Here is a 23,225-nt window from a genome sequence, read left to right as displayed (position 1 = left end):
TTCATTTTCTCTCTAAACACCATCTTCTTTGGGTACTATAACATGTATTTTGCAATTTTATTTTATTTGCATCAGGGTAGTCTGTTTTATTATAATAATCCATCTTCCCCACAATAAACTTGGTAGTAAGTCATTTAAAAAAGAAAAATATTAAAAAATATAAAGTTTTTGCTCTTTATATAAATGCTACACTATGCCACAAGAATTCTGCACCTTGCCTCTGTCACTTTCCAAATATCATCAAGATTGCTCTATATTAGGACTATCAAGCCATGTCATTCTCCTTAATGACTGTATGGTAAGCCATGCTATTGGACACATGTATTTAAACTACTGGTTCTCAGCCAGGGGTGATTTTGCTCTCTCTCACACCCCCAGAGGACAGTTGACAACGTCTGGAGACTTTTTTTATTGTCACAACTGGGTGTAGGCAGATGCAATTGGCACCGAATGGGTAGAGGCCAAGGACGCTGCTAAACATCCTGCAATGCGTGGAACAGCCCCCCATAGCAAAGAATTATGCACCCAAAAAGTCACTAGTTGTGCAGGTTAAGAAAAAACTATCTAAACAGCTTATGATTGATGAATATTTAAATTGGCTACAATATTTGTCTTTATAGATAATGCTGCATAACATTCCATCTTTCAAATATATAATAATTTTCTTATAGATAATTTCTAGATATGTAATTATTCCTCTACTATTTTGAATAATTCATTTTTTATTTTTTATTTATTTATTTTTGAGACAGAGTCTTGCTTGTTGCCCAGGGTAGAATGCAATGGCGCAATCTCAGCTCACTGCAACCTCCACCTCCCGGGTTCAAACGATTCTCCTGCCTCAGCCTCCCAAGTAACTGGGATTACAGGCGCCTGCCACCACGCCCAGCTAATTTTTGTATTTTTAGTAGAGACGTGGTTTCACTATGTTGGCCAGGCTGGTCTCGAACTCGTGACCTCATGATCCGCCCACCTCGGCCTCCCAAAGTGCTGGGATTACAGGCGTGAGCCACCGTGCCCAGCTTCTCTTTTTTATTTTTTAAAAACTATACTAGAATAAACGTTTGTTAATAAGCCTTTCTTCTTACTTTGGATTTTTCCCAGAAATAGATTAATAGAAGTAGGATTACTGGGTTAAAGGAGAATAACTTTTTTCTAGGGAATTATATCGGGTTCTTACGGCCATTATGAGTACGATGCTTTCCCCTGTTAAAAGAAAACTTCGGACAAATTAAATTTAACAGAGTTTAATGGACCAAGAAAAATAAATGATTTAGCAGATCTGGCAGCCCCCAGAATCACAGCAGATTCAGAGAGACTCCAGGGATGCCACGTGGTCAGAACAAATGTATAGACAACAAAAGGAAAGTGACGTACAGAAATCGGAAGTGAGGTACAGAAACAGCTGGATTGGTTTCAATAAGCGTTTGGCTTGTTTGAACACTCAGCAGTATGTGAGTGGTTAAAGTATGGCTGCTGGGATCAGCCAAGACCCAGCTATTGTTACAGGCACATACTCTTAAGTTAGGTTTTCAATCTTGTCCGTCTATTAACTTAGGTTACGGTGCCTCCACAAGGACTCAAATATAGAAATACAGAGTCCTTCTCAGGCCATATTTAGTTCGTTTTAACACCCCCCCCACCCCCACCCCATTACATCTGATTATTGCTTTTAAGCAGGAGAAGTATTGATTTTTACATAGTTATTTTATATCCAGCCATTTACTAATAGGTTTTGGTTGACATTCTTAGTACAGTGGTGCCAAGGGGTGTCTTGAGAGTAGAGGTGGCTTTAGCTTCCTTTTTTTTTTTTTTTCTTTTTGAGGCGGAGTCTCGGTCTGTGGCCCAGGCTGGAGTGCAGTGGCGCGATCTCGGCTCACTGCAAGCTCCGCCTCCCGGGTTCACGCCATTCTCCTGCCTCAGCCTCCCGAGTAGCTGGGACTACAGGTGCCCGCCACCTCGCCCGGCTAGTTTTTTGTATTTTTTAGTAGAGACGGGTTTTCACCGTATTAGCCAGGATGGTCTCGATCTCCTGACCTCGTGATCCGCCCGCCTCGGTCTCCCAAAGTGCTGGGATTACAGGCTTGAGCCACCGTGCCTGGCCAGCTTCCTTCTTATATCTGTTACCTTCATTCTCAAATCATGCCAAATGAATATATATGCTAAGATTTGTGTGCTTCACTGTAATCACAACTTCAGGACAAATCCTGAGCCTTCCTCCCTCCTCCAACCATATCACCAACCAAAACCACATTAAGCCACTGTGAGTTTTATTATTATTTTATTACCTACAAATAATTTTTCTCCTCCTTTCCAACACTGTAACTCTTACTTATTAACAGCTTCAAAGTTTCCAGAACCATATCAAACTGTGATGGTACTGGTAGACAGTCTTGTCTTCTTTATCATATTAATAGGAATATAATTAATATCTCAGTGTTAAATATAACAAAAGATGCTCCCTGAACAATAGTCTTTATGATATTGAAAAAGTATCCTTCCCCAGTTTTCCAAAATGGATGTTGAATTTAATCAAGTCTTTTTTCTCAGCCTTGATGGTAGTTTGCTTTTGAAAGTGGTGCACAGAAAGCTAGAAAAAAAACAGGCTATGTGGGAGGTGGGAGGTTTGAATCCGGTCATAAGTTTTAGGTGTGATTCATCAGGACCTTTCCTTTCCTCTCTTGGGTATTGTTCAGGCATTGCATGCAAACACTGTCGGCTACCAACCAGTAAATATGAGCGTGGCTTTTCTGATGGGCACACCCTTGGAAACAAGGTGGTTTTGTTCTCGTCAACAAAATCAAAGAACTTGCTGAGGCTTGTAGTGAAAACATTTTAAAAACACTTCGCAGCCTAATTGAGAACACAGTAGACAAGGCCATCCTAAAATATCCCTGAAAAGCAGGCAGGATGGTTTTCTCCTGATAGTTCTTAAGTTTAATTAAACAGGAGTGACCAATCATCTCAGTTTGCTAAGGAATGAGAGGTTCCTGGGGACAGGAGCCTTTCAGTGCTAAAACCTGCAAACTCCAGAGGCTATCATTTAAGGATGATTTTAAAAGGCACAAAACATGTTTCTTCCTAGGGTAGGTGAGAGGTTCATCAACGGAGTCTGATGTATAAGTACCTCCTTTTTCGAGCTAAACTTTAGCAGAACTTTCCCATGTCTCTGATTGTTCTTTGTTTCTGATAACTAAAGTTGCCCTAAACAAACCACAATATCAGTCAGGTCTGACCAGAAACAGGGTAAATGCAAAACTATTTCACCTTTTACCACTCAGGCCTTCTGAAAAACAATCCTCCCCAGAAAACAAACTCCTGGTAGGAAAAACTGAATGCATTTCTCCTTTTGTCTTGTGACCACGGGCTGTGCCTCTTCCCTAGAGTATGCCTTCTCAATTTTCAGGCAGATTTTTAATAAAAAATATATAGCTATTCAAACCTACGAGTTAAGTTTAAAAATGGATTAGCCATTGACCCAGTAAAATTGGGGTCTCTCTCTTACTTATAGAATCGTATTTCTGATTTGGAAGATCTAGGCCAGCATTTCTCAAATTTTAATGTGTATATCAATCATTTGATGATGTAGGAATGTAGATTCTTTTTTTTTTTTTTTTTTTTTTTGAGACAGAGTCTCGCTCTGTCGCCCGGGCTAGAGTGCAATGACCGGATCTCAGCTCACTGCAAGCTCCGCCTCCCCGGGTTTACGCCATTCTCCTGCCTCAGCTTCCCGAGTAGCTGGGACTACAGGCACTTGCCACCTCGCCCGGCTAGTTTTTTGTATTTTTTAGTAGAGACGGGGTTTCACCTTGTTAGCCAGGATGATCTCGACCTCCTGACCTCGTGATCCGCCCGTCTCGGCCTCCCAAAGTGCTGGGATTACAGGCTTGAGCCACCGCGCCCGGCCTAGGAATGTAGATTCTGATTCAGAGCTCTGAAGTGGAGACTGAGGCTACAAATGATAACACTGCTGGTTCATGGCTCACACCTGAGATAATGAGAATTTTATAGAATAATATTTTCCACATTTCTTCGATCATGTATCACTACCAGTTAAAATAAATGTGAGTGTGCACTCAAAATATGGATATTAGTTACATTTTATACTCATGTGTTAGTAAAATTTCTTTTTTATTAAAAAATAAATAAATGTGAGCTCCAGCACATCACTAACTATTCTGAGGACCTTGATCCTGACAGCACATCAAGTATGTGACCATTCAGTACACGCTTATGTTGCTCCAGTGCATGCTTATATTAGTTATTCTATCTTTGCATAACTAATTGTTACAAAGTTCTTCCTTCTATTTTGTATCTATGCTTTGTATTCAAAAGTTCACCTTTGGAGGCATACAAAACAAGCCCAATCCCTCTTAAACGCTATTGCAATTCCTATCACTGAAAATGATCTGACTTCCTTAATATGTGAAGAGCTTCTATAAAATAATGAAAAGAATACCAGCAACCCGGCAGGAAAAAAAAAAAAGCCAAGAATATTAAATATATATGGTGAATGAATGTTTTACAATGAAAAGAAAATCAACCTCGCTCAAATAAGAGATCAAAGAAATGTGGAAAATACTATTCTATAAATTAAAACTATCATAAAGCATTATTTTTCACTTGTAAAAATGGCAAAGGTAAGAAAAGTCAAATAAATACACTTATGTTGGTGATGTTGAGGGAAAACAGGAACCTTCAGAACACATCACTGTGGTAATATCAGTTGGTACAACCATCATGGCAGATGCCTAATGAGGCCATTAAAATTGTTTTTTAAATAGTATGTTTAAATGCTTACGGTATAATACTAAGCTAACAAAAAGATGCAAAACATAAATAGCGTGGTACCAGAAAAAAAGTACTGAACGAAAATATATCAAAATAAAAACAATAGCTATTTCTGGATGGTGAGCTAACATCACAGGTGATCCTAAATTTGTTCTTTATCCTAGTCAGCATTTTCAAAATTTACAAGCCTGCATAATTTAGAAAATGCTCCAGGGAGGTGATGAGAGACTACAAGTGGGCCTGGCTTTCAATTTCAGACTTTTAAGCTCACATTAAGAGATAATGGCTTACCACTTGAGTCTCTGGCTTACCTACACTCCTGGGGAAAACTGATACAGTTGATTCTCATCATTTTTACAGAAAAATGTTCTACGTAGTTGCCATGATCACTGAATTAGAGAACACTAGACCATTGCTCCTAGGATAAATACAGGATTGTGTTCCTTCAAGCCTCTGGTCACAATATTTTGCTCAGTTGATCAATACATGACTTTGTTTTATGTGTCTTTCTCTTTAAAGCCACCTTATTTAACAGATATTGTTGATTAATTAACACTGAACTCTAGGCCAACAGTGTTACAACTCATACCTGAATAAAGTTTATCTAATACACATATTTTCTCCGTAAGGCACATCTCAGTCTTCTTACATTTAGGAACACTAGACAGCATTAGTGCATTGTGTGTGGGAGCCATTTTAAACAGTGAAATTACCCACACAAAGCACAAAAGTGTGGAAAAAGTGGCACTAAGCATACTGTGAAAGGACACTTTCTTGTAAAACAAGAAAAAAAGAGCATCGCTTCATTCAGCCTCAGCTGGGAACGTGTGCAGTGGGCAGCTCAAATTTTTGCCACTTTCACATGTCCACGAATTACCACAAAAGCACCACAAGTACTGATTTGGGGGTTACCCATACATTTTAGCAAGTAAATGAACTGACAAATAATTACAGTTACAGTTTTAAGGAAAATTCTTAATCAAAAGAGCCAAACACCAATATTCTACAGCTATACTCCTTCAGGGAGTTGCTTAAAGCTGAGTACCTTATAATTTATAAAGCATTCCCCCCCAGAAAGCATTTTGCATAATAGAAATGAAAGTAATCTATTTAATCATTCATTTTATTTAATATATTCATTGTCGGCCGGGCGCGGTGGCTCACGCTTATAATCTCAGCACTTTGGGAGGCCGAGGCGGGCAGATCACGAGATCAGGAGATCGAGACCTACCTAACATGGTGAGACCCCGTCTCTACTAAATATACAAAAAAAAATTAGCCGGGCGTGGTGGCGGGCGCCTGTAGTCCCAGCTACTCGGGAGGCTGAGGCAGGAGAATGGCCTGAACCCGGGAGACAGAGCTTGCAGTGAGCCGAGATCACGCCACTGCACTCCAACCTGGGCAATGGAGCGAGACTCCATCTCAAATTTTAAAAAATAAATAAATAAATATATATATATATATATATATTCATTGTCTTCAGCTTTTCATTATCCACTTAAATTCAGCTGGTAGTTACTGAGTATCTCCACATAGAGAACACAGAGAATGATCTCATGGTCCTCTTGGGTATGTGAGGGGAGGTTGAGGCAATCTCCAATTCTAATGCAAGACAGATAGTATACAATCGAGGTCATCAAAAAGGCATAATGTGCATGAGACTGGTAAAAATATAATGCGATGAGGACAAATGAAGGAGAAAGTGCATCCTCTTGGGATTGTCTGCAAAACTTGATGGAGATGGTGATATCCGAAAAGACCTTGAAGGATTAGTAAGGTGGTAAGTGGAGCTATGGGATGGAGTGAACAAGAAGCAGCTCAAGCAGGAGCACAGAGTGGAGACATCTCCAGGAACAGGGTCAGAATCCAGCATGAGTGTAGGGTAGGTGAAAGGAATGGCTTCCATTACTGCTGCAAAGCAAGCCACAGCGCCTTCAACATATTAGCAGAGAAGGGAACTGGAAGGCGAATGGCTAAATGAGGAAGGGAAAAGAGTTCAACTACCCTGATCCTACTTCCAGAAACTTCTTGCTTCATTATCCTTTTACACTGTGGTGGTGCCCTCTTTCCCAAACATCTTTAACCTCCTTAACTAGACTGCATAGAAGGCAAGCAGGGATCATGCCTCGCCATTCTTTAGCCTCCCTCCGTCTGCCTTCTGCCCACACTTTCCCAACACACAACACACCCTAACATACAAAAGATCACCCTACACCAACGCCTGCATATCACTAGCCTTCAATAAATATTTACTCATTCACTAATTGGCTTTACAAACACACTGAGCCTTTAACAAGCCCTGGTCTCTTCCCTACGACTACAGGTTGTTCTCCTGAGTAGATGGCTAAACATTGTAACTAGGAAGTAACTATCCCTGAGCTTCCACAGAATATATGTGTGTGGACAATGAGAATCTTTGAAAGCGCCACAATATTATGTTACACATTTTTATTTCTGTATCTAACTAAAACTGAACGTTAAGTGTTCAGTAGAATCTCTAAATTTTGCAATTAAACTAGTAAATGTATATGTATGTCCTTAAAATCCTAATTTTTAGGCTATGTTATATTCAGTCCCCTTGATTCTATAATTCCTTAGAAGTTAGTATAAATACTCATATACTTCTTGGATTGTCTTTTGGAGTTTATAATATTACAAGAGGTTACACACATCTGAACATTCTTGTGTAGAAACAAGATAGAAACAGGTTTTTTACTTTTTCTTTCTTTTTTTTTCTAAGATAAGGTCTCACTCTGTTGCCCAGACTGCTGGGTAGTGGCATGATTAGAAACAGGTTTTCTATATAAAAGTATTTTAATCACAAATAGTTCATTCTATCCCCAATACATTATTTTAATTATAAAAATATTTTAATAAGCCAATTTATTAACTGCTCAAATAGGAATGTTTTTGGTAGCATAAATTCAAAGAATCCTAAAAACAGTAAATATTTAAATTTGAGTATATCTTATGTAAAATAGCCTGCAACTTATAAATGAATTTTTAGCCTATTATTTATTGCTTTTAAAATTGAATTTTCTATTAGAAGAAAGAGGCATGTTTCAAAATACACACTCCTGCAGTCAAATTATTGTACTTACTGTTTCAAAACCTCGATGTGGATGATCAGGAAATCCTCCTGGTCTACCTCCTTTAAATTCATCAAACAGTAAAAATGGATCCAGATTTTTTAACTGAAATAAAAGCAAAATTTGCAGATTAGGTATGTCTTTTAAACCATACTACCAAGAGCTACATTTATGAACAGATCTAGCAAGCCTCACTGAAAACTACATAGCCAATGAGCAACTTTTTGCAATGAAAATTGCTTTCAGGAAGAACTTCTTTTTTTTTTTTTTCTTTTTGAGATGGAGTCTCGCTCTGTTGCCCAGGCTGGAGTGCAGTGGCCAGATCTCAGCTCACTGCAAGCTCTACCTCCCGGGTTCACGCCATTCTCCTGCCTCAGCCTCCCGAGTAGCTGGAACCACAGGCGCCCGCCACCACGCCTGGATAATTTTTTTGTTTTTTTAGTAGAGATGGGGTTTCACTGTGTTAGCCAGGATGGTCTCGATCTCCTGACCTCGTGATCCGCCCGTCTCGGCCTCCCAAAGTGCTGGGATTACAGGCTTGAGCCACTGCGCTCGGCCAGGAAGAACTTCTTATACACACTGATATGGTTTGGTTCCATGTCCCCACCCAAATCTCGTCTTGTAGCTCCCATAATTCCCATGTGTTGTGGGAGCAACTCAGTGGGAGATGACTGAAACATGGGGGTGGGTCTTTCCTGTGCTGTTCTTGTGATAGTGAATGGGTCTCACAGGATCTGATGGTTTTAAAAATGGGAGTTTCTCGGCACAAGCTCTCTTTTTTTGCCTGCTGCCATCCGTGTAAGATGTGACTTGCTCCTCCTTGCCTTCCACCATGAATGTGAGGCCTCCCCAGCCACGTGGAGCTGTTTGAGTCCAGTTAAGCCTCTTTCTTTTATAAATTGCCCAGTTTCAGGTATGTCCTTATCAGCAGCGTGAAAACGGACTAATACACACACATACACACAAGGATTCACAGATTGTGTTAGAGAGTTGACATTTTATGAGAAGCGCAAAAAGTGGACAAACATTTCATAATCATTTAAGATATAAATAGTCAAGTACAAACAAGATGTATTCTGTATCCTAAACAGATTCATAATCTTACAGGGGAACAGACTAGAAAATCAATTATTGCAACAAAATGATAAATGCTTTGGAGGAAGACAATTTTACAAATATGAGAGTGGGATGGGATCAGAGAAGGTCAGAAAGCTCAGGAATATGACACTTAATCTCTGTCTTGAAGTACATGGTTGAGTTAATCAAGTAGATGGGAGAAAAGGAGAAGGAAAGATATTCCAGGTAGAAAAGCAGAAAATCAGCTTGGCATGCTTAAAGAACTAAGGGAAACTAATCTGTTGGGGCAAAAGATACATATGGAATTATGAGATACATGGGCAGATGATGGAGGAGAAATCCTAAAGGAGTTTGGATTTTATCCTGAAGGTGATGGGAGTTTTCATCAGAGTTTGATATGATCAGATTTAGAAGGATCACTCTGTGGAAGATGGCTTGGTAAAGGAAGACAGGAAACAAAGAATATCTAGAAGGTTATCTCAAATAGTCTGAGCAAAGGCAAAGGCCAGAACTAAGGCAATGGCAGTAGTGATGGAGAGTGGTTGAGAGACTGGGTAGATATTTATGAGAGAAAAAGGAAGAGCATTAACTGACTCCCAAATTTTTAACTATGGTGCCTGGGAAGATGGTAGGGCCATTCAGCACTTAAAGAACATAATGGAAGAAGCTACCTTGAAATAGCTATGGTGACTTCATTTTAAGTCACACTGAATTTGATATATCCATATAAATGTTATCTGTATAAATAGAACTATTAATATTGAGTGCACATTATATTATGCAAAGGCTAGCAGGCAACTAAAGATCAATCTCAAGCTCAAATGAGAGGTAGAAACATATCTGGCTGTCATCAACATATGTTTGTTATTGTCTTGCTTATTCTTGACCACGTTATTTTGCATAAATTTTAGAAAATTTATCAAATTCTATGAAGAAAAATTTTGAACATTTGATTGGAATTGGTTTTAATCTATGGATCAATTTGTGAAGAACTGACATTTATATAACATTGAGTTTTCCTCAATGTTTCCTCAGCAGAACCATGGTTATCCCCATTTATTTAGGTCTTTAAACATATTTCAATAAGGGTTTGCAATTTTCTCCATAAAGGTCTTACATATATTTAAAAATTATTTTTCTAGCTAACTTGTATTTTTAATGGAATTCTACTGCAAGCAGCATTTACACATTATATTTTGAACAGTTTGCTGCTGGAAATTAGAAACGTGCTAGGTGATTTTTGAACCCTGCCTCTTATTAATTTTAATGATTCATCTGTAGTTTCTTTTGGGTTTTCTTTTTAGATGTTCATATCACCAGTGTATTTATCAATAAACTTTTGCTTAATAGTTCACAAAAAAAATTTTGTCTTGCATTGGATTAAAGCCGTGGCAGACTGCAATTTCTCTGGTCTTGACATGTCTTCTCACTCTGGGACTCAAGCTGAAACAGTGGCCCCTATGAAGGGCATTATGTTCTCACAGCCAAGGGCAGGAGTAAAAAGCAAGTCAGGTCAACCATTCACAATCACAGTAATACATTCCATTGGTCAAAGCATGTGACATGGCCAAGCCCAAAGTCAGGGAGGAGGGCACTTAATCCCTCCCTATGTGTCCCATGGATAATGTACCTAAAAATGGATGCGGGTATAAAATCCTATTATAGAGAAGGAGTGAATATTTGGTAGTAATATTTCAACCAATACTCATTAGCAAATAAGAAGGGATTTTTTTCCATTTTCAATCCTTATATTTTCTATTTCTTTTCCTTGCATTTTTACAAGTAAGCATCTCTACAACAGTCTTGAGTAGAAATGGTGGTGGTAGACATCCTTGTCTTCTCCCTGATTTTACATAGATTGCTTTATAAACTTTCATTGGTAATCTGGTTGTTTAATGCAGGTGTTTTATAAATTCCCTTCATAAGGTTAAAGAGTTTCCCTTCTACTTCTAGTTTACAAAGTTGTTGTTTTTTTTAAACATGAATGGATGTTGAATTCTGTTGAATGCCTTTTCCACACTGTTGAGACACTTATATGATTTTTTTCTCCTTTAACCTCTTAATGTTAATAAAATATACAAATAGACTTTCTAACATTAAACCAAATTTGCTCTCTTCAGATAATCCAAACTTGATCATGATATATTATCTTTTAATACATCGTGGTATTTGGTTGGTTAATTTTCTATGATTTTTGCAAACATTTTCATAAATATGATGTAATTGTTCTTTCATTGGCTGTCCTTGTCTGGTCCTGATAGCAAGGCAATGTCAGCTTCATGAAGTGATTTGAGGAGCACTTCCTTGGATTTCATTCCCTGGAGAGTTTGTGCATTATTAGAATTACTTACACCTTAAATATTTTGTAAAATTTGTGTGTAAAATCTTCTGGTCCTGTTGTCTTTGTTATAAACTTTTAAAATATTCATTCGATTACCATTATGGCAATGAAACTTCAGATTTTCCATTTTTTCTTTCTTTCTTATTGTTTTTATACTCTAAGAGTTTCACCAACCTCTTGGCAGCTCAGCTAATTAATTTTTAAGTTATTTATTTCAGGATGTCTACTCTGTCATTACTACTAGAAATGAAAGTATGAAACTGTCTCTGGTTTTATCTTTCTTATTTTAACTTTCTATGAAAAAACATGTACACTCATATACATAACATATATATTATATAATATATATATATATATATATATAAATTCAACAAGCTACTGCAATTTTTTTAACCTAACCAATTCTCAATTTCTTCATTTGAAAATGTGGACTGCAACCCATATAAAGCTGGGGCACTTTGTAGCCTATCTCAACCTGGTGTTTCATCTAGTCCAATATTTTAAAGTAATTGAAAATAAATTCAAATTGTTTATTGAATCCTCTCAAAAACACCAAAAGAGGCTTCAATTTAAATATATGTTTAAAATCCCTCTTACCCCTCTCCATGTATACATCTGTCTCCCATCATTCCAATTTCTGTCACTCTAACTCTTCAAATCACTTCAAATCATCTGCAGACACCTCTTTCCTTTTCTCCTCCTCTCCTCTCACCTTCTGTATTTACTCTTTTCTCTTCCACTAGTAACTCTCTGCCCTTTCCAGTGAAAATCAACCAAGCAATTTTGTTTCCTTTCAGTCTTGTCATTCATTATTCCACATCGCCTTATTAAAAGTCCAGGAACAGAAACGGGATTGGTAGGAGGAGAGGTTGAGAATTCTCATACCTTATTATACATTGCTTTCTCCTCACATGATAATATATACCTTGGAAGATTATAAGGATTGAAAACAATGAATGTAGCACACCTGGTCCAGCGCCCAAAGCACTGTCGGTTCTACATAGATGGGTAGAATCTGTTATACTGCACCAGTCCTATAAATATCACAGCCATCACTTCCCCAGGTACAAACAAAGTGTTTGGAGCTCTAAGATAACTTTTAAATTCTATGTTGTTGTGGTTCTATTAAAATATGGGTAAAGACGAGATAAAGAAATACTTATTGCTTCTTTGTATCAAAAAGTTTAAACGAGTAAATATGCCCTGCTGTCAAATAAACTGAAGAACTCTTTTTAGTCCTACCCTTATCACCATCCACCACCCACAGAAGAGTAGTTATTCATTGTTATCAAGAACTTGGAGCACTGCTGTAATGAATACCTAAAACTGGAAGTAGCCTTGGAACTGCTTAAACTTTATAGCGGCTAGAAGTCTTGAAGTCATGCTAGCAAAAGCCTACATTGCTGTGAATGAACCCTTAAAAGCAATTCTGGTGAGGGCCCAGAAAGAAAAGAAGAGAGCTGTAGAAAGAGTCTCAATTAATTTTCTTTTCTTTTCTTTCTTTCTTTTTTTTTTTTTTTTTTTTTGAGACAGGGTCTCATTGTGTTGCCCGTGTTGGAGTGTGGTGGCATGATCTCGACTCACTGCAACCTCTGTTTCCTGGGCTCAAGCAATGCGCCCGCCTCAGTGCCCCAAGTAGCTGGGACTACAGGTGCCAGTCACCATGCCCAGCTAATTTTTGTATTTTTTGTAGAGACGAGGTTTCACCATGTTGCCCAGGCTAGTCTCAAACTCCTGAGCTCACGTGATCCATCCACCTTGGCCTCCCAAAGTGGTAGGATTATAGGCATGAGCCACTGTGCCCAGCCTCAATCTTCTTAAAGAATAGCTAAGTGATCCTGAACAGATTGTTGGTAGAAATATGGACAGTAAAGGCCATTCTGATGAGGTCTTAGACAGAAACATGCTATTGAAAACTGAAGGAAAGATTACCCTTGTTATAAAGTGGCAAAATAACGTGACTGATCTGTGTTCATATTCTAGTGTTTTGTGGAAGGTAGAACCTGTAAGCAATGAAATTGGATGTTTAGCTGATGCTATTTGTGCACAAAGCGTTGAGGGACCGGGTTACTCTTGATGGCATATAGAAAAATGCAAGAAGAGAGAAATAATTTAAAGGCAGAACTGTTCATCAAAAGAGAAGCAGAACTTAAAGATTTGGAAAATTTTCAGCCTACCCATGTTATAAAGAATGAGAAACATGTTCAGGAGAAAATACCAAGGGTGTGGCCAAATGACCATTTCACCATTTAATAAGGAGCTTTGTCAGACATCAAAGCAGAAACCAGGACCTATTGTTCAAGACAATGGACAATTTCAGTGCCAATTTTCTGTCTTAGTCTGTTTGAGTTGCTATAACATAATACTATAAACTGGTTGGGTTATAAACAACTGAAATTTATTTCCCACAGTTCTGGAGGCTAAGAAGTCCAAGATAAAAGCACCAACAAATTTGGTGTCTGGTGAGGGGCCAGCTTTCTGGTTCAGACAGAGTGCCTTCTAGCTGTGTCCCCGCATGGCGGAAGGAGCCAGCTCGCTCTCTGGGGCCTCGTTTATAAGGGCATTAATCCCATTCCTGAGGGTTCTGCCCTCATGACCTAACACCTCCCAGAGGCCTCCCCTCCTAATACCTTCATATTGGGTGTTAGGCTTCAGGATAGGAATTTGGAGTAGGGAAGACACATAGATTCAGACCAAATTAGTACTATTTGTCATATTTATTGCCCATTTGACCCTTCTGGTCACCAACTGATTGAATATGAACACACATAGGAAGAAAGCCAGCACAAGAAAGAGAGTGAAGAAGTTAAGGGGCTGATTGAGGTAAGAGTCAGAGGGATGAATTGATTATCTTGCCAGAAAATTGGAGATCTGTGCAAGACACACTTTCCCTCAAAAAAGTAAGAATATCTTGCATTAGACTGTCGTACTAAAGTGTTATTTGCAGTACTGGGTATTAGTCCTCGTCAAACTTCCTAACATTCTCTAAACATTTAGCACGGATTCAATAGCATGTAAAATAAACGTGTTATCTGTAGACAAGATCTAATTTATAAAACTCCAATTTTCTACAATGTTTTCACTAAGTCCCCAATTCATTCACATCTTTCTCTCTCTACATATCAAATTGACAATCTTTTAATGTTTTTGAATCACATGAGAATTTCTTTTCATTCAAATAGTTCTAAATCCTTTAGCTGCTGAATTCAAGTGGCAGCTTCCAATCTACCTCTTTTAGTCTCTTAAGGCCAATCAGGCCAGGCGTGGTGGCTCATGCCTATAATCCCAGGACTTTGGGAGGCCAAGGCAGATGGATCACTTGAGACTGTGAGTTCAAGACCAGCCTGGCCAACATAGTGAAACCCTGTCTCTACTAAAAATACAAAAATTAGCCAGGCGTGGTGGCTAAGGCACTAGAATCGCTTGAACCCAGGAGGCAGAGGTTACAGTGAGCCAAGGGAGACAGAGTAAGACTCTGTCTCAAAAAAAAAAAAGAGAAGGTCAATCAAAAGTTGCGGCCACCACCCTCAGGCATGTGGTACTCCCATAATAAAGCCTGGCATTTTATTTACATCAGGAAGCACCGGAAGTAACTACCAAGAATAATAGTTCCTTGAGGATGGGGCCGATGCTATGCTTTTTTACGATGCTCCACTGAACTTACAATAATTCTGTGTACATAAAAGGTACGCTACAATATACTGAGTGGTACTTGTGTTAGGTCCATGGCCTCTCTTGTAGCTAGTTGTGTCCATATGATTGAATCTAGCTACAATGTAGAAGCTGCAGGGTGGAACTTTTAGGAAAATTCCTTATAAGAGGAGGACGGACAGCAGATGAGTATCATTTTACCCTTCCCCTCTTCCTCCTTCTGTGACAGAGGGTAAATGGTTGCCATTTCCCTAACAGCTGTCTTGGACTATAAGATGATGCACTAAGAATGTACTAAGAATTATGACCTAAGATAGAATGAACACAGATCCCTGATAAGAGTGGAAGACCACCCTGGAGTGCCTATTTTGGCACTTTACAAAAGAGAAACAAACCCTTACTTATGTACGTCATTGTTTTTGGAGGATGCTTTCTGTTACATGCAGTTGAACCTAATCCTAACTGATATAAGGGCAATAATGCCTGTGGTAGTAGCCAAGAATCAGGAGATTCTAGGTCAGCCTGCGTCAAACAATATGGCAGCAGCTGAAGTAACAGACTCCTCAAGATAGACTCCAACACCTCCGGCTACCTTCTGGGTTTACTTGGCCTCCAGACTGGAACCTGGGGATAACAATGAGAAGGCAGAAGGAAACCGCAGCACATATCCTAGACTGAGATCTAGATATAGCCTCGAATGGACTTGAGCTGTGACTCTATGGCCCACTTCCTTGACTCAGTATCTAGAGACCTTGATAATGAAAAGCACCATCTACAGAGGCTAAATCAGTGAAGACCAAGATTCGTCAAGGCTATTTGATGATATTAAGGGATTTTTAAAATTTTTGTAAGTGTGATAATGAGATTGTAGTGTTTTTTTTTCAAGTTATCTTTTAGAGATACAAATTGAAATATTTATAAATGAAATAAAATACTGGCTGGAGTTCTCTTCAAAATACTTTGAGGGGAGAAAGGGATGATAATATAGATGAAATAAGATTGCCATGAGTTGATCATTGTGGATGCAAGGAACATGGAGATTCATCATACCATTTGTCCACTTTTCTATGATGATTGAAATTCTTCATTAACAAAATAAAAATAAGAGTGACCCACGGAGAATCACATTCCACCGAGGAGTGTCTGTAGCAGGAGTGGGCATAGAGGTAAGTGCAGATGAGTAGTGGATTTCCCTCCTGCTGGGAGCACAGAGGAACCACTCCCTAGCACACATGCTACTCAGCCATTCAAATTCCAATCTGGCTAGCCTGGCCCATGTATAACCATGATGAAGGATGTGGGCCAGCACAACTCCATCTCTTCCTTGTTGTTAAATCACAGAAAGGCTCAGTGAGAGCACTGTAAATTCCTCTTCTATCTCCACATTTGCAGTCAAAGGAGTCAAAACACTTGCGGCTGTGAATATTGAGCACTGTTGTAGATACTAAGCTAAAATAGCTCTGGGTCCAAAGTTTATGACATATTTCTTTAGAGACAGAAGCTCTGGTGCAGAGTTTGAAAAATAACCTGTTGGTCGGGCGCGGTGGCTCATGCCTGTAATCTCAGCGTTTTGGGAGGCCGAAGTGGGCGGATCACCTGAGGTTGGGCGTTTGAGACCAGCCTGACCAACATGGAGAAACACCGTCTCTACTAACAATACAAAATTAGTGGGATGTGGTGGCGCATGCCTGTAATCCCAGCGACTCGGGAGGCTGAGGCAGGAGAATCGCTTGAACCAGGGAGGTGGAGGCTGCAGTGAGCTGAGATCGCACCATTGCATTCCAGCCTGGGCAGCAAGAGTGAAACTCCGTCTCAAAAAAAAAAAAAAAAAAAAAAAAAAGAAAAGTAAAAAAAACAGAAAGAAAGAAAAATAACCTCTTGATGTTACACAGATGCTTTCATTCTCTGCTGATGGGAGGGTTAGGGAGTCTACCTTTCTGACAAGTTGGTAGTATGTAGAATGCAAAAATAATACGGCAGCAATCTAAATGGTCAAAAATAGATTCACGAGTAAGAGAATAATGCTATGCTTATACACAGGAAAAGGCATAACTATTAAAATGATGTTTATGAGGAATTTGTAATAACATAGGAAGTCCGTAGGCTACCATTGTTAAATAAAAAAACATTGGAACACAAAATTGTTTATTCTATATAATCCCATGATGTAAAATATACAATTATATGGAAACAAACAAACAAAAAGACCCTTTGTCTGAATAGTAATTAAACCAGGCTGATGGGATTAGGAATGATTCCTATCCATGTGTTTTTCCTTAAGGTAGAGTCATTCCTGGGGTACAGGAGACCTGAATCAGTAAAATATGGGGATATTTAAAGCATAAGTTATCAGCCATGGACTCTTACCTGGCGCCACTAATAGAACTCAGAAGGGTTGTAAACTTGGACTGCTAAAAAATTACACCTTTATTGTCACTAACCTCTACTAATTTTTTTTCTTTTTTTTTTTATTGTGGTAAAATATACGTAACATAAAATTTAGCATTTTAACCATTTCGAGAGTACAGTTTTGTGGCATTAAATATATTTACATTGTGCAACCATCACTGTCATCTCCAGACTGAAATTTAACTTCAATTATGAATGTAGTCAATGCACCGCAGTAAATTACCAGCACCTGTGACTTTGTCACCAATTGAAATCAAAGTCATTTTCATATCACATTACAGTTGTTAGTAGATATATCAAAATATTGTTCATGTTCTTCACAGCTTTGAAATTCAGGAGTTACTAGAACTGCCACCAAACGTTTTTAAAATTGTTCCTAACCATGTTTCAGTATAAATGTTTTCCTTGGTAATCCTATGTATTTTATTTTAGTAATTCTACGTATTTTATGTATTTTAAAACATTGCTTTCAGAAGAAATTGATAGATTTCATCAAACTGCCAAAGGTTTTATCAAACTGCCAAAGGGATTCACAGGACAAAAACAATAAAATTCTCAGGAGCTGTGTTCCTGACAGATGGGCTAATTAAAGTGTTAGCTACCCTCAATATATAATAATGGCTTACTAACAGGTGTGTTTGGGGCCCCAAAATTCTTTCCAATTGTTCTGTTGGTGATGTAGCCTAGTAGAATATGATACCACCTCCATCTGCATCTCCCCAACACTCCCTGTGCATTTAGCCATTAGAATAATCTTGTTTGCAGGTCATTAGAATAATCTTGTTTTCAGAAAACTCTGTTTGATGGACCTCAAAAGACATTCAGGTGTAAATAGGAAGCTAATTGGAAAGAGAAATGGCCTGATGGGGCTGATGGAGAGTTGTGTTGGCAGTTTTTCCTCTCTCTCAGTGGCCAATCAACATTACCCTAGGTGAAATAAGCCAGGCACAGAAAGACAATCACTGCATGATCTCACTCATATGCAAAATCTAAAAAAATCAAACTCATAGAAGAAGAGAGTAGAATGGTGGTTACCCCAGCTAGGGGATGGGAGGATATGGAAGGAGAGATGTTGGTCAAAGGATGCAAAATTTCATGAGTTCAAGAGATTCATTGCACAAAATAGTGACTATAGTTAATAACAACGTATACTTGAAATTGACTAAGAGAGACTTTAAGTGCTCTCATCACAAAAAAAAAGTATGTGAGGTAATGAATATGTTAATTAGCTTGATTTAGCCATCCCACAATATAGACACCTATCAAAACATCATTTTGTACATCATAAATATACACAATTTTTATTTGTCAATTTAAAACATAACTAGAAAATATTGAACCCATCAAAAATGTAGGTCAGCACTCATTGAGGAAAGCCAGGAGTTTTTTAAAACCCTATAAATACATCTCAAAGATCAAAAAGTTGAGAAAGCAACCCTTTTAAAGCTTAGGTTGAGCAACAAAGTAGCATTAAAATTATCAGAGTAGAGTTCAAGAAGAGGGACAAACCAGTCTCACTTTTCAAAATGGAATCCATCTCTGTAACGTATTTCTTCTATCAGAAAATGTTTTGAGGATCTGATATGGTGCTAGGGGCTGTATTCCGTGGGCTATGACCACCATCTGATACCTTTCTGTGTATATAAGACTTATTTCCCCTACAAATCCCAAATTTCCCATATTCAAATGAAAACATTCTCTAAAGTTGAAAGACATCTACCTAATCTATAATCACCTTCTCTGAGAGCTAGACCCATCTACACGTGACCCTCACCAGAGGTCTACAAGTTGGGTCCCAGCAGTCTCTCAATGAATCTAAATCCTTGGCAACGGCAGATTGGCCAGGAGTGGAGACCTGACCTATGCTGAATCAATCAGATTCCCTCTACTGGGAATTTGGAATTGAGAATCAGGGTTACTCCCTGATGCTTTGAAGTGTGGGCAAATAAATTTAGGGGCTGTGTGGTGGCCACGTTTGGCGATACGCATGCTGAGGCAGATAGCACGTCAGCCCAGGGTGGCACGCCGGTGTGCAGAGAGAAGTGGAGACACTTCCTGCAGCTCAGCTGCACCTTCTGCCCAAGACCTCTGTATTCACATTACAGAAACCCCCTTTGGGCTGGGGCTGGTTTGCATAGGGCCCCCGACTGCAAACTTTCAAGTTTGCACTTATGCACCCCACAGGCCAGCTCATGACTGTCTCGGTCCCCTCTTCCCAAATCACCATCAACATGCCACCAGTCCCTTCTGAAAAGAAAACAAGGAGCGGCCACCCAACTAGCATACCTCGGGTCGGCCAATGCTTCTCCGGACCCTCGCTCCAACCCCTTCCGACTGCTCCCGGCTGAGCACTGAGAGAGTAACTTTCTTGGAGGACCCCATATCGGAGTCTAAAAAGAGAGTGTTCTGATGTTGAGCTGTAGAGGATGGATGGCTAAAGGAAGGACAACAAAAAAAGAAGTCATAAAGGAGGGAACATCCAAGGACTACAAAATAAATGATATTAAGATTAGATGCGCAAAATAGTAGCAGCTACAATTTGTTGATGTCTTACTATGTGCAGGGCCTGGGTTAGGTGATTTAAAACAACCATAATGATGGTGAACATGTATGCATACCTACTAGGTGCCCAGTACCCCACCAATTATTTACAACTATCTCATGTAATCCTACAGTCATCTTGTGCAAAGGTTAGCAATACAGTCATGTGCCTGCCGTATAATGACATTTAGGTCAACATTACACAGTCAACAATAAATGGACTGTATGTACGACAGTAGTCCCATAAGACTATAATGGCGTATTTTTACTGTATCTTTTCTATGTGTAGGTATGTTTAGATACACAAATGCTCACCATGGTGTTGCAGTTGCCTCAGTATCCAGTACAGGAACATGCTGTATGGATTTGTAGCCTAGGAATAACAGGCTATACCACATATCCTACTACACACCTGGGTTATACCATCTAGGTTTGTCTAAGTGCACTCTAAGATGTGTGCACAATGACAAAATCACCTAACAATGCATTTCTCAGAACATATCCCCATCGTTAAGTGAAGCATGACTTTGGCAGCTCTTTTGGCCACTTACTAAAAACCTCCAATGAACACTTTTATCTTTCTTACTTCACTGAATTCTCTCGATCTCCCATCCCTTCCCCAGCGCCACCCACCTGTCAGCGTCACTGGTAGCACCCATGAGGTAGTTGCTACCAATGAGGCTGACAGATGGGACGTTTGTGTGGCACCTTAGGGAACACGCAGAAAAACAAAGAGGTCCCTAACTCTTACCAGAACATGCTGAAGATCTTGGCATTAAAAAGGATCTTTGGGGGTCATTGAATTCAAAGACCCATCTATTCCTGAAGTTCAGGGCCAACATTTTGGGCAAGAAATCTTTCAACTTACTTATGAAGTCTTCTAGAGCATAGGCAAGTCATGGACCAGCTGCTCTTGGCAATGTAGCTCATATTTCAGAACTTACCTATAGCTAGTGTTTGCTATTCAAAAGTCTTTTCCTCTTGTGAGGTCTAGGTTCTAATGGACTATCCCAGAAGGAATATAATCAATCCCTTTTCCACTTCAAGTGTTTGCAGACAGTACCCCCAATCCCTTAAATCTTTTTTTCAAGTGAAATATACCCAATTCCTTCAAGGATTCCTACTGAAGGGAAGAGAGGTGTTTTGGCAAAAAGCAGGCTCTGGAACCAGACAGCCTAGGTTTGCATCTCAGCTTCACCACATACCAGCTGTGTGACCTGAGGTTCTCTGTGGCTCAGTTTTACCTGTAAAATGGAATGATAAGACTGCCTTCCTCAAAGGGGTGCAGTTAGTGCGGTGAGAATGTTAGCTGCTGTTATTCAGAAGGGCTCTCTACTCCACAATACTCTCCACTTAGTCAAGGCCTACCCTAAAATGTATCCTCCCTGAATAGTAATCAATAAATATTTATTGGGTGATGGAATGTAGGGCGCAGAAATGAGCTTAATACTCAAAGCAGTACAGGCCGGTCATCACCTACACCAAAGCAACAAGAAAGTATCTTTATCCCCATCTAGATTATGTCTGGGTCCTTCCGGACTCCTACAATTAAATTGTATGCATGTGAACAACTGATGAAGTACTTAGATCTCAGTGCTTTGCAGAAAGAAAAGCCGTCTACCATTTTCACCAAATTTCGTAGTACAATTTAAGTATCTCTTGTTATCTCCCTTAGGAGTCTAAAGTTGGTTGGGGAAGGCAGGCTTTTGCAAACTGATCGCCAGCATTCCCTCACCTAGTGGACCCCTGCAGGGGCCCCAGGTACTCACGCAGCGGTAGCGGCACCTGGAGGCTTAGGGGCGGCTGGGGACGCGAAGAGCCGCCGCGAGCGAGTGCAGGCAGGGCAGGTTAAGAGAGTGCGGGTCCAGTCGCCTCACCGTGACTCAGCACTTGGCGGCCGGCGGCCCAGAGGAGGCGGGAGGCGGGAGTCTCTTGGTCTCTAGGGCCCTGGGGCTCCGCCCTAGGGAATGTCACTCCACTCTCGCTCCGCCCTACGCCTCTCCCAGGCCAGCTTGGCGGCGCTTTGGCCTCCCTGCCTCTCGTGCCGGAAAGAGATGCTCACTCGGATAATTTAGGGGGCACTTGCTGTGTTCCAGGAGGAAATGTGTGGCCCGGACAGGTGCTCCGATCGGTGCTCTGATCGGTCTTGTGGGAAATCTGTTTTTAACAGGAATCTCCATGTCACCCAGCCCGCGGAGCTTGGCGGCACGGATTCCAGTGCTGCCTCCACCGCTGGGAGGCACCACTTGGCACGACCTGGTACAGGTGGCTCAGCTTCTCTGTGCCTCTGGTTCCTACTCTATAAAATGAGGATGGTGATGATAATAGTGCCAGCCTCATAGGGCTGAAATGAGAATTAAACGAGCCTGTCACAATCTAAGCACTATAGAATCGTTTGTTCCAAAGATAAGTTGCCTGCTGTTTGTCAGTTAGAATTGCGGGAAAAGGAGTGCGGGGATGGGGACGGGCAGCCATACGTCTTTATTCCCGCCTGAAGAGAAGGCACACTCTAATGGGGAGATAATTGGTTAAGAGTTTGTATGTTGTTGGAAAACAGTGGGCAGGCGTTGGAGAGTTTTCCCAGAAGAATGAGGAGCTGGCACAAGCCAGTGAGGGGATCTAGTTCATTACTAGGATTATCAACTAGTGGTACAGGCATAGCTGCAGTTTCTGTTCTCTAAACACCAGAAAGCTCATTGCCTGGTTTTGAGAAAGGAAAGACAGTGGTGTCCCTAAAATAAGGTTGGCAAACTTTGTTTGTGAAGGGCCAGATAGTAAATACTTTGACTTTGCAGGCCATGTACATTCTCCAGTTTGCCTTTGTAGCAAGAAAGCAGCCATAGATAGCATGTAAATAAATGAATGTGGCTGTAGTTCAATAAAACTTTAATTATGAGCATGGAAATTTAAATTCAAAAAATTCATACAACTTTGAGTTCATATAATTTTGACTTATCATGAAATATTATCCTTCTTCTGATCTTAAAATGTAAAACCACTGCCAGGCGCGGTGGCTCAAGCCTGTAATCCCAGCACTTTGGGAGGCCGAGACGGGCGGATCACGAGGTCAGGAGATCGAGACCATCCTGGCTAATACGGTGAAACCCCATCTCTACTAAAAAATACAACAAAAAAAAACTAGTCGGGCGAGGTGGCCGGCGCCTGTAGTCCCAGCTACTCATGATCATGTGGTGGGAGAATGGCGTGAACCCGGGAGGCAGAGCTTGCAGTGAGCTGAGATCCCGCCACTACACTCCAGCCTGGGTGACAGAGCAAGACTCCGTCTCAAAAAAAAAAAAAAAAAAAAAAAAAAAAATGTAAAACCA

General features: G+C 40.0%; 1 protein-coding gene across 2 annotated transcripts in view; it reads right to left on the bottom strand.

Moving 5' to 3' along the window:
* The window catches only part of PIR (pirin), a 113,142-nt gene extending 91,075 nt beyond the window's left edge, over positions 1 to 22,067 (bottom strand). Inside the window, exons 1-3 of one of the 2 annotated variants that reach the window (XM_023198948.1) lie at positions 21,635 to 22,067; positions 19,645 to 19,792; positions 7,893 to 7,985 (exon numbers count right to left, since the gene is read on the bottom strand). In XM_023198948.1, coding sequence (XP_023054716.1) covers positions 7,893 to 7,985; positions 19,645 to 19,740 — 189 coding nt within the window. In that variant the 5' untranslated portion in view covers positions 19,741 to 19,792; positions 21,635 to 22,067. The remainder of the gene's footprint in view (positions 1 to 7,892; positions 7,986 to 19,644; positions 19,793 to 21,634) is intronic. The other variant, XM_023198947.2, reaches the window with a different exon arrangement.
* Positions 22,068 to 23,225: the final 1,158 nt, after the last annotated feature.

This window comes from Piliocolobus tephrosceles, chromosome Y, assembly GCF_002776525.5.
Source record: "Piliocolobus tephrosceles isolate RC106 chromosome Y, ASM277652v3, whole genome shotgun sequence".
NCBI lineage: Eukaryota > Metazoa > Chordata > Mammalia > Primates > Cercopithecidae > Piliocolobus > Piliocolobus tephrosceles.
The sequence above is the reverse complement of the archived record's forward strand: the minus strand, read 5'-3'. Positions and strand labels throughout refer to the sequence as shown.